This window comes from Myripristis murdjan, chromosome 2, assembly GCF_902150065.1.
Source record: "Myripristis murdjan chromosome 2, fMyrMur1.1, whole genome shotgun sequence".
Classification (NCBI taxonomy): Eukaryota; Metazoa; Chordata; class Actinopteri; order Holocentriformes; family Holocentridae; genus Myripristis; species Myripristis murdjan.
The window spans coordinates 21,215,359-21,227,858 of record NC_043981.1 but is presented as its reverse complement, the minus strand read 5'-3'; the positions used below and the strand labels follow the sequence as shown (position 1 = coordinate 21,227,858).

The following is a 12,500-nucleotide window of genomic DNA, read 5'->3' as shown; positions in this document are numbered from 1 at the left end:
TATATATATATTAGCCTATTTATATTATTATTATTTAGTCCATAAATATATAGGCTAAGCAGTTGTCAACCTACTAATCTCCAATGCTATAGGCCTATTATATGCGCTCTATCTATCACTCTATCTATCACTCTACCTATCACTCTATCACTCTATCTATCACTCTATCACTCTATCTATCACTCTATCTATCTGCAGTGCTGTGCAATGTCCCGACTGCATGGCAATACCAATTAAATGTGTTCTTCCATAATAATGAGAGACTGAGAGTGACAGTGATTATATCACATGAGCCACTGTGGGTCACACACTATTAGAGTAATATAATTAAACTGATTATATCTCAATGCATTTATTTTCATTTTATTGGAATGTAGCATAATTTGAAATGAGTCCATACACTAACAGGTGTTGAATTAACAAAGTCATTGGTAATTTGACAAAGTTGAACAACAGGGCACTGGATTAATTTAAGCTGGACTTCTAGCCTGGTCCGGAGCAGGCTAAGGCTTAGGCTGAGTTTCCATGGTAACTAAAGTGGGATTACTTTCATGAAACCGAGTTCAGGCTCATTATAGCCAGGCTTACTGGCCAGGTTAATCTCACAAAATAATCCACCTTTCATGAAACCCATTAATCCCTAATCCTGGTTAGATTAAGCCAGGATAGCTGCAAAATCCAGGCTTAAAGCCTAATCTAGGTTTCATGAAATAGTCCCCAGTTCAGTTTCTTCACTTTGGGCATGTGAACTACATGTTAGCGTGTGAGCCCCATGTTAGCGTGTGAGCCCCATGTTAGCGTGTGGCTAACCCGTTAGCGCTGTGTGTTGCAGGCTGACGTTCTGTACGACTTCACCGCCGAACCAGGAAACAACGAGCTGTCAATCAAAGAGGGAGAGAGCGTCAGTGTGACCAGCCAGGTGCTCACACACACACACACACACACACTGTGTCCCTGCTGTGGGTGCAACAGTGTGTATAACAGTGTGTGTAACAGTGTGTGTGTGTGTGTGTGTGTGTGTGTGTGTGTGCAGTCTGTAGGTGGCGGCTGGATTGAAGTCCAGAACTCCAGTGGACAAACTGGCCTGGTGCCAGAGGACTACCTGCAGGTGAGCACAGTGTGTGTGTGTGTGTGTGTGTGTGTGTGTGTCCTCCAGCTTGGGGGCGGAGTTACGTCTGCAGGGTAAGTCCGATCAGGAAGTGGAGCCTTTGGCGGTGATTTCGGACACAGCCTTTGTCTCTGATCCAAGGCCCCGCCAGAAGTGGGCGTGGCCTTGGGGAAATGGCCGCTGCTCGTTGTAGAGTGGGCGTGGCCTTGGAGGAAGGGGAATTAAAATGTATATATATTTATTTTTATGTCTTAATAGTTCCTGTAATTCTGTTGTGACTAATTTGCTTCTAATTCCATGAACCTCTTTGAAATAATTTTACTCCGATTTTTTTTCTTCTTATTTTCTAATTTTCTGGTCTTTTTTTTTTAAGTTTTGTGCTTTTTTGGGTAATTTCATCATCGTCATATTTTGAAAGAAATGAAGTGGATGTGAGTTTTAACATGTTGTGATGTTTTATTCATGTTTTCAATATTTATTTGAATGTAAATGTGTTTCATTTCTGTGCAGATCAAAGGAACTCCGGCCTGTTCTGATGCCCACAACACACACACACAGGTAACACACACACACACACACACACACACACACACACACACACACACACACACAGGTAACACACACACACACACAACACACACACCACACACAACACACACACACACAGGTAACACACACACACACACACACACACACACACACACACAGGTAACACACACACACACACACACACACACAGGTAACACACACACACACACACACACACAGGTAACACACACACACACACACACACACACGCACTCACAGAACTGACCACAGATCAGCTGCTGGGGGTGGAGGAAGGGGTGTGTGTTGTGTGTGGTGTGTGTGTGTGTGTGTGTGGGGGGGGGGGGGGGGGGTTGGGGGGGGGGTTGGGGGCAGCTGAACAAACCTCCTTTGTTTGTGGATGAGCTCATGTCATTTCAGATCTGTATGTGTGTGTGTGTGTGTGTGTGTGTGTGTGTGTGTGTGTGTGTGTGATGTAGCTGCACAGAGGGTTTTTGTTGTTTGGGTTAGGGTTCATGTTTGTTTGTTTGTTTGTTTGTTTGTTTGTTTGTTATTCATGTATTTGTCCTTTGATCAGTTTGTTCAATTAACTAATAAATGGGTTAATCCCATCCAGCTGCAGGGGGGGGGGGGTGTCAGGTCGGGGGTTCTCCTCAGGGTTAGGGGTGTCAGGTCGGGGGTTCTCCTCAGGGTGTTAGGGGTTGTCAGGTCGGGGGTTCTCCTCAGGGTCAGGGTTAGGGTGTCAGGTCGGGGGTTCTCCTCAGGGTTAGGGGTGTCAGGCGGGGTTTCTCCTCAGGGTCAGGGTTAGGGGTGTCAGGTCGGGGGTTCCCTCAGGGTCAGGGTTAGGGGTGTCAGGTCGGGGGTTCTCCTCAGGGTTAGGGGTGTCAGGTCGGGGGTTCTCCTCAGGGTCAGGGTTAGGGGTGTCAGGTCGGGGGTTCTCCTCAGGGTTAGGGGTGTCAGGTCGGGGGTTCTCCTCAGGGTTAGGGGTGTCAGGTCGGGGGTTCTCCTCAGGGTTAGGGGTGTCAGGTCGGGGGTTCTCCTCAGGGTTAGGGGTGTCAGGTCGGGGGTTCTCCTCAGGGTTAGGGGTGTCAGGTCGGGGGTTCTCCTCAGGGTTAGGGGTGTCAGGGTCAGGGTTAGGGGTGTCAGGTCGGGGGTTCTCCTCAGGGTTAGGGGTGTCAGGTCGGGGGTTCTCCTCAGGGTTAGGGTTAGGGGTGTCAGGTCGGTGGTTCTCCTCAGGGTTAGGGGTGTCAGGTCGGTGGTTCTCCTCAGGGTCAGGGTTAGGGGTGTCAGGTCGGGGGTTCTCCTCAGGGTTAGGGGTGTCAGGTCGGGGGTCAGGGTCAGGGTTAGGGGTGTCAGGTCGGGGGTTCTCCTCAGGGTCAGGGTTAGGGGTGTCAGGTCGGGGGTCAGGGTTAGGGTTAGGGGTGTCAGGTCGGGGGTTCTCCTCAGGGTTAGGGTTAGGGGTGTCAGGTCGGGGGTCAGGGTCAGGGTTAGGGGTGTCAGGTCGGGGGTTATCCTCCAGGGTCAGGGTTTAGGGGTGTCAGGTCGGGGGTTTCTCCTCAGGGTTAGGGTTAGGGGTTGTCAGGTCGGGGGTCAGGGTTAGGGTTAGGGGTGTCAGGTCGGTGGTTCTCCTCAGGGTTAGGGGTGTCAGGTCGGGGGTCAGGGTCAGGGTTAGGGGTTGTCAGGTCGGGGGTCTCCTCAGGGTCAGGGTTAGGGGTTGTCAGGTCGGGGGTCAGGGTCAGGGTTAGGGGTGTCAGGTCGGTGGTTCTCCTCAGGGTCAGGGTTAGGGGTGTCAGGTCGGGGGTCAGGGTTAGGGTTAGGGGTGTCAGGTCGGTGGTTCTCCTCAGGGTTAGGGGTGTCAGGTCGGGGGTCAGGGTCAGGGTTAGGGGTGTCAGGTCGGGGGTTCTCCTCAGGGTCAGGGTTAGGGGTGTCAGGTCGGGGGTTCTCCTCAGGGTTAGGGGTGTCAGGTCGGGGGTTCTCCTCAGGGTCAGGGTTAGGGGTGTCAGGTCGGTGGTTCTCCTCAGGGTTAGGGGTGTCAGGTCGGTGGTTCTCCTCAGGGTTAGGGGTGTCAGGTCGGGGGTTCTCCTCAGGGTTAGGGTTAGGGGTGTCAGGTCTGTGGTTCTCCTCAGGGTCAGGGTTAGGGGTGTCAGGTCGGGGGTCAGGGTTAGGGTTAGGGGTGTCAGGTCGGTGGTTCTCCTCAGGGTCAGGGTTAGGGGTGTCAGGTCGGGGGTCAGGGTTAGGGTTAGGGGTGTCAGGTCGGTGGTTCTCCTCAGGGTTAGGGGTGTCAGGTCGGGGGTCAGGGTTAGGGTTAGGGGTGTCAGGTCGGTGGTTCTCCTCAGGGTCAGGGTTAGGGGTGTCAGGTTGGGGGCTCTCCTCAGGGTTAGGGGTGTCAGGTCGGTGGTTCTCCTCAGGGTTAGGGGTGTCAGGTCGGGGGTTCTCCTCAGAGTTAGGGGTGTCAGGTCGGTGGTTCTCCTCAGGGTTAGGGGTGTCAGGTCGGGGTCTCCCTCAGGGTTAGGGGTGTCAGGTCGGGGTGTTCTCCTCAGGGTCAGGTTAGGGGTGTCAGGTCGGGGGTTCTCCTCAGGGTTAGGGGTGTCAGGTCGGGGGTTCTCCTCAGGGTCAGGGTTAGGGGTGTCAGGTCCGGTGGTTTCTCTCAGGGTTAGGGGTGTCAGGTCGGGGGTTTCTCCTAAGGGTTAGGGGTGTCAGGTTGGTGGTTCTCTCAGGGTCAGGGTTAGGGGTGTCAGGTCGGTGGTTCTCCTCAGGGTTAGGGGTGTCAGGTCGGGGGTTCTCCTCAGGGTTAGGGGTGTCAGGTCGGGGGTTCTCCTCAGGGTCAGGGTTAGGGGTGTCAGGTCGGGGGTCAGGGTTAGGGTTAGGGGTGTCAGGTCGGGGGTTCTCCTCAGGGTTAGGGGTGTCAGGTTGGTGGTTCTCCTCAGGGTCAGGGTTAGGGGTGTCAGGTCGGGGGTTCTCCTCAGGGTTAGGGTTAGGGGTGTCAGGTCGGGGGTTCTCCTCAGGGTTAGGGGTGTCAGGTTGGTGGTTCTCCTCAGGGTCTGCTCAGTCCGGCTGTCAGCTTTGTGCTCTGTGAGCGTTCACAGGAAAGGCGTTTTGGCCTCATGTGATTCTACTTCCGTGCCAAATGGACGGTTGACAGGCTGCAGATTTCACTCAAGAGGAGCAGCTGGTCCTGGGGAGGGGGGGGGGGGGGGGGGGGGGCAGGGATGGGCGGACCCGGATCAGCGGCTGAAAACGGATGAATGAATGAATCTGAATGTATTTATGAATGGATGAAGGATTTATTGGTGACTTTAATGAGCAAATCAAACTGAACGAGTCAGATCAGTCAATCAATCAATCAATCAATCATCGTCGTTGTCAGAAACAAGAAAGAGAAAGTGAATCACACACACACACATACACACACACACACACACAAACACACACAAACACACACACACTTTAGAAACATCTAAACTCAGAAATAGCAGATGGACGTTGTCATGGCGATGTGATCTGGTCAGGTTGGACGTTCAAGGCCACGAGCGCCCGCTTCAGCAATTAAGACACACACACACACACACACACACACACACACACACACACACACACACACCCCACACACACACACAGACACACACACACACACAGAATGCGTTGACCATTAAGAGTGAAAGTACTTAAAAACACATTAGTCAGTTGACCAAACTACTGAGTGACACACACACACACACACACACTCACACACACACACACACACACTCACACACACACACACACACACACTCACACACACACACACACACTCACACACACACACACTCACACACACACACACACACACACACACACTCACACACACACACTCACACACACACACACACACACTCAGACACACACACTCACACACACACACACACACTCACACACACACACACACACACACACACACACGTCAGCTTCGTCCTTGAAGAGTTTTGTTTGTTTGTGTTTGTTTCGCTGCTCGGCGACGGACAGACCAATCACCAGCAGCTGGATCGTTGTTGCCATGGCAACATGTCAGCACATGTCAACAAATGGCAGGAGCCCCCTGCTGGCGGCCCTGAACATCACTGTTGCATGCTGGGACATCAGCCTCATCCAGGTCACCCCTGATACACACAGCTGAGCCCCCAAGCTCCTCCCCGTCCCGATGCTCCTCCCCGTCCCGATGCTCCTCCCCGTCCTGATGCTCCTCAGGAGCTCTCACACAAAGGGCTCTAGTTTCGCAGACCAGGCGAGGCGGAGGCGTAGCGCAGATGCGCTTCGCCAACTGGGTGTGGCCAGGCGGATTTTCCAAGTTTGGCACGCCGGTCTCGGTGGCGCAAGTACTCCGCCGTCCCTCCTACCGGCGGAGGGGAGGAGAGAAGGCGTGGAGTGGGTTTGACACAGCCGATTCACATGTAACCAATCAAATGAGCCCCTGTCCTCGCCTTTAAAATGCGCTGCGTGAAGGCGTAATGAAAGTTTACACAGCTGACATGGAGGTCTACTGCCGCAGGCGGAGCGGAGCTCAGGAGACAGGCGCGGAGCGGAGACCGGCGAGCAGTGCGCACACGTCACCAAAACCTCACAGGCAGGCTTCCAGAATGTCAGACACATGAACAATGCAATAAATACCGAAAAAAAACACTATTCAATGCTACGATCACAATCAGCACATACATATATCTCCATATCAACTGTCCCGTCACAGCTGATGTAAGATCAAAGGGGATTGGCACCGTTTGTGCTGATTGTGAGGTTTTGGTGATGTGCGCCTGTCAGCCAAACTTCCACTGCGCCAGCTCCGCTCCACCTTGCGCTGAAAGTAGACGTGGTTTCAGATGGCGAGCTTTTGGCGCACCTCGGCGAAGCCTTTTGGCACGAAACTGTCACTGCGCCAAGCCGAATCTGTCGGCACCTCCCCCCGCTGCGCCGCCACTCCCATCTCGGCGAACCTCCGCTTGCGAAACTTGGACACTGTCCGCCTCTCCCGCTTCGCCGGTCGAAACTAGCTCTGCGCGGGGTTCGCCTCACTGCGCCACCCCACGCTGCGCCGGGAAACTAGAGCCCAACGTCTCTATCTTGTGTGAAGAATCAGTTCCTGCGATGTTTTGAACACGTGATCTGACACACACACACGTCACACACACACATGTCACACACACACATCACACACGTCACATACACACATCACACACACACACACACGTCACACACACACGTCACACACACATGTCACACACACACATCACACACACACACACACGTCACACACACATGTCACACACACACATCACACACGTCACATACACACATCACACACACACACACACGTCACACACACATGTCACACACACACGTCACACACACACATCACACACACACGTCACACACACACGTCACACACACATCACACACACACATGTCACACACACGTCACACACACACACGTCACACATGTCACACACACACGTCACACACACACGTTACACACACACACATGTCACACACACACACACACACACACATGTCACACACACACATGTCACACACACACACACACGTCACACACACACGTGTCACACACACACACACACACACACGTCACACACACACGTCACACACACACACACACACACGTCACACACACACACACACACACACGTCACACACACACGTCACACACACACACACACACACACATGTCACACACACGTCACACACACACGTCACACACACACACACACACACACGTCACACACACACGTCACACACACACACACACACACACACATGTCACACCCACGTCACACACACACACGTCACACACACACACACACACACACACACACACACACACACACACACACACACACATGTCACACACACACACACACACACGTCACACACACACACACACACACACGTCACACACACACACACACACATGTCACACACACGTCACACACACACGTCACACACACACACACACACACACACGTCACACACACACGTCACACACACACACACACACACACATGTCACACACACGTCACACACACACACGTCACACACACACACACACACACACACACACACACATGCCCCTGTGCAGTCCAGCTGCTGGCCTCCAGGGGGCGCTCCCCTTCTCAGCAGCTGAGCTTCATGTCATCCTGATGAAACACGACGACCTGTCAGTCCTGACGGGGAGAACCTGCTGAGAACCGCCAGCAGAACGTCAGCAGAACGTCAGCAGAACGTCAGCAGAACGCCAGCAGAACGCCAGCAGAACGCCAGCAGAACGTCAGCAGAACGTCAGCAGAACGCCAGCAGAACATCAGCAGAGTGTCCACACTGTTCCGAGCTCCCTGATTGGTCAGGAGATCAAAACACACCTGAACCTTTACTCTGATCTGTTTGATGCATTTCAGGATCCAGAGTCTCAAAACTGTTTTCATGTTCCTGTGTGTGTGTGTGTGTGTGTGTGTGTGTGTGTGTGTGTGTGTGTGTGTGTGTGTGTGTGTGTGTGTGTGTGTGATTCATTTGCCACTTCTTGTCCAGGTTGCCAACAGCAACAAGCCCTGGTCAGGGGGCGGGGCTTACACTACTGATGCCACAGCAGGAGGATGGGAGACCCAGGAGTACACACACACACAGCAGGGTAAAACACACACACACACACAGCAGGGTAAAACACACACACACACACACACACACACACACACTCACAGCAGGGTAAAACACACACACACACACACACACACACACACACACACACTCACAGCAGGGTAAAACACACACACACACACACACACACACACACACACAGCAGGGTAAAACACACACACACACACACAGCAGAGTAAAACACACACACACACACACACACACAGCAGGGTAAACACACACACACACACACACACACACACACACACACACACACACACACAGTCAACAGACTGCCTGTAGATGAGCTGAGGCCTGTATCAGGAAGCAGGATTCAGACTTTAGCCAGATGCCTTCAGGCTCCACTCCGGATTTTCTGTATCACAAAGCTGGTTCACCTCTGATTGGGACAGGAAACCTGTCCTGGACCTGTCCTGAGAGCTAGCCTGCTCCGGGACAGGCTAGCTCTCAGGACAGGACTGCCCAATCACCGAGGATCCCCTTGAACAGTGAGTCCAGATGAGGAGAGCGTCACGGCTGAGAGGATTTTCCTGTCTGACTCTCTGAGAGAGAGACAGGCTGTGATGCTGATGTTCAGCAGCTTCAGGCTCACAGCTGCTGCTGTACAGAGCTGACACTCTGCAGGAGAGGAACACAGGAGAGACCATTACAGGACATCTGACCATTACAGGACCTCTGATCACTACAGGACATCTGATCACTACAGGACATCTGACCATTACAGGACATCTGATCATTACAGGACATCTGATCACTACAGGACATCTGATCACTACAGGACATCTGATCATTACAGGACATGTGACCATTACAGGACAGATCATTACAGGACATCTGATCATTACAGGACAGATCATTACAGGACATCTGATCATTACAGGACAGATCATTACAGGACATCTGATCATTACAGGACATCTGATCATTACAGGACATCTGATCATTACAGGACAGATCATTACAGGACATCTGATCATTACAGGACACCTGATCATTACAGGACATCTGATCATTACAGGACATCTGATCATTACAGGACACCTGATCATTACAGGACATCTGATCATTACAGGACATCTGATCATTACAGGACATCTGACCATTACAAGGATTTTAGAGGCATTTCACAACATTTTAGGGACATTAAAAATGGCACAGTTAATTAGCTCTAAATATTTTGGGGGTCAAATTATTCCTGGGTGAGAGAATGGGCCTGATTGACAGCTGAGGGGTCCCACCTGGAGGAGTTCAGCTCTACCTGTCCCACACGCAGCACACCTGATCACTGAGTTCATGGGTTTCAGTGTCAGATGTGGAAACTTGTTGATGTGGAACTTCCACATTTCTGCAGTCGGCAGTTCACCGCCAAGCGTTCTGCCTCTCTAGGCGGCAGCCGCGGTGTTCGATTTAGAGAGGAGGTGTTGTTTTCCTCCTCACTTTCCCAGTATGACACGCTGCTCCTCCTCACTTTCCCAGTATGACACGCTGCTCCTCCTCACTTTCCCAGTATGACACGCTGCTCCTCCTCACTTTCCCAGTATGACACGCTGCTCCTCCTCACTTTCCCAGTATGACACGCTGCTCCTCCTCACTTTCCCAGTATAACACGCTGCTCCTCCTCACTTTCCCAGTATGACACGCTGCTCCTCCTCACTTTCCCAGTATAACACGCTGCTCCTCCTCACTTTCCCAGTATGACACGCTGCTCCTCCTCACACTTTATAACACGCTGCTCCTCCTCACTTTCCCAGTATAACACGCTGCTCCTCCTCCCAGTATGACACGCTGCTCCTCCTCCTCACTTTCCCAGTATAACACGCTGCTCCTCCTCACTTTCCCAGTATAACACGCTGCTCCTCCTCACACTTTCCCAGTATCCCTGCATCAGAGCAGCTGAGAGCTGAGGGATCAACCTGATCCAGGCCTCAGGTGGTTCTGTTGCCATGGCGACAGCTGTAGTGCTCAGTGAGGTCATGGCGTGGGCGGACCTAACGTCAAGCTGATGCATGGCGAGCAGAAACATGTTCTCTCAACAAAATTAATCTGTGATGTTCCTGTGTTAGAACCCTGTGATGTTCCTGTGTTAGAACCTGGTGGTGTTCTTGTGTTAGAACCCTGTAGTGTTCCTGTGTTAGAACCCTGTGATGTTCCTGTGTTAGAACCCGGTGGTGTTCCTGTGTTAGAACCCTGTGGTGTTCCTGTGTTAGAGCCCTGTGGTGTTTCTGTGTTAGAACCTGGTGATGTTCCTGTGTGAGATCCCTCTGATGTTCCTGTGTTAGAACCCGCCGGTGTTGCTGTGTTAGAACCCTGTGATGTTCCTGTGTTAGAACCCTGTGATGTTCCTGTGTTAGAACCTGGTGGTGTTCTTGTGTTAGAACCCTGTAGTGTTCCTGTGTTAGAACCCTGTGATGTTCCTGTGTTAGAACCCGGTGGTGTTCCTTTGTTAGAACCCTGTGGTGTTCCTGTGTTAGAGCCCTGTGGTGTTTCTGTGTTAGAACCTGGTGATGTTCCTGTGTGAGATCCCTCTGATGTTCCTGTGTTAGAACCCGCCGGTGTTGCTGTGTTAGAACCCTGTGATGTTCCTGTGTTAGAACCCTGTGATGTTCCTGTGTTAGAACCTGGTGGTGTTCTTGTGTTAGAACCCTGTAGTGTTCCTGTGTTAGAACCCTGTGATGTTCCTGTGTTAGAACCCGGTGGTGTTCCTGTGTTAGAACCCTGTGGTGTTCCTGTGTTAGAGCCCTGTGGTGTTTCTGTGTTAGAACCTGGTGATGTTCCTGTGTGAGATCCCTCTGATGTTCCTGTGTTAGAACCCGCCGGTGTTGCTGTGTTAGAACCCTGTGATGTTCCTGTGTTAGAACCCTGTGATGTTCCTGTGTTAGAACCCGGCGGTGTTGCTGTGTTAGAACCCTGTGATGTTCCTGTGTTAGAACCCGGTGGTGTTCCTGTGTTAGAACCCGGCGGTGTTCCTGTGTTAGAACCCTGTGGTGTTCCTGTGTTAGAACCCGGCAGTGTTGCTGTGTTAGAACCCTGTGATGTTCCTGTGTTAGAACCTGGTGGCGTTCCTGTGTTAGAACCCTGTGATGTTCCTGTGTTAGAACCTGGTGGTGTTCCTGTGTTAGAACCCGGTGGTGTTCCTGTGTTAGAACCCTGTGGTGTTCCTGTGTTAGAACCCGGCGGTGTTGCTGTGTTAGAACCCTGTGATGTTCCTGTGTTAGAACCCGGCAGTGTTGCTGTGTTAGAACCCTGTGATGTTCCTGTGTTAGAACACGGCAGTGTTGCTGTGTTAGAACCCTGTGATGTTCCTGTGTTAGAACCTGGTGGCGTTCCTGTGTTAGAACCCTGTGATGTTCCTGTGTTAGAACCTGGTGGTGTTCCTGTGTTAGAACCCGGTGGTGTTCCTGTGTTAGAACCAGGTGGTGTTCCTGTGTTAGAACCCGGCGGTGTTGCTGTGTTAGAACCCTGTGATGTTCCTGTGTTAGAACCTGGCGGTGTTGCTGTGTTAGAACCCTGTGATGTTCCTGTGTTAGAACACGGCAGTGTTGCTGTGTTAGAACCCTGTGATGTTCCTGTGTTAGAACCTGGTGGCGTTCCTGTGTTAGAACCCTGTGATGTTCCTGTGTTAGAACCTGGTGGTGTTCCTGTGTTAGAACCCGGTGGTGTTCCTGTGTTAGAACCAGGTGGTGTTCCTGTGTTAGAACCCGGCGGTGTTGCTGTGTTAGAACCCTGTGATGTTCCTGTGTTAGAACCCTGTGATGTTCCTGTGTTATAACCTGGCGGTGTTGCTGTGTTAGAACCCTGTGATGTTCCTGTGTTAGAACCCGGCAGTGTTGCTGTGTTAGAACCCTGTGATGTTCCTGTGTTAGAACACGGCAGTGTTGCTGTGTTAGAACCCTGTGATGTTCCTGTGTTAGAACCTGGTGGCGTTCCTGTGTTAGAACCCTGTGATGTTCCTGTGTTAGAACCTGGTGGTGTTCCTGTGTTAGAACCCGGTGGTGTTCCTGTGTTAGAACCAGGTGGTGTTCCTGTGTTAGAACCCGGCGGTGTTGCTGTGTTAGAACCCTGTGATGTTCCTGTGTTAGAACCCTGTGATGTTCCTGTGTTAGAACCCTGTGATGTTCCTGTGTTAGAACCCTGTGATGTTCCTGTGTTA

At 51.9% G+C, this 12,500-nt stretch overlaps 1 protein-coding gene across 2 annotated transcripts in view; it reads left to right on the top strand.

Annotated features, from left to right (window-relative positions):
* LOC115375186 (sorting nexin-9-like) overlaps positions 1 to 12,500 on the top strand; it is a 25,445-nt gene that overhangs the window by 1,664 nt on the left and 11,281 nt on the right. For both annotated transcript variants that reach the window (XM_030074575.1, XM_030074568.1), the window contains exons 2-5: positions 833 to 919; positions 1,034 to 1,108; positions 1,619 to 1,666; positions 8,225 to 8,324. In XM_030074575.1, the coding sequence (XP_029930435.1) occupies positions 833 to 919; positions 1,034 to 1,108; positions 1,619 to 1,666; positions 8,225 to 8,324 (310 nt within the window). The remainder of the gene's footprint in view (positions 1 to 832; positions 920 to 1,033; positions 1,109 to 1,618; positions 1,667 to 8,224; positions 8,325 to 12,500) is intronic.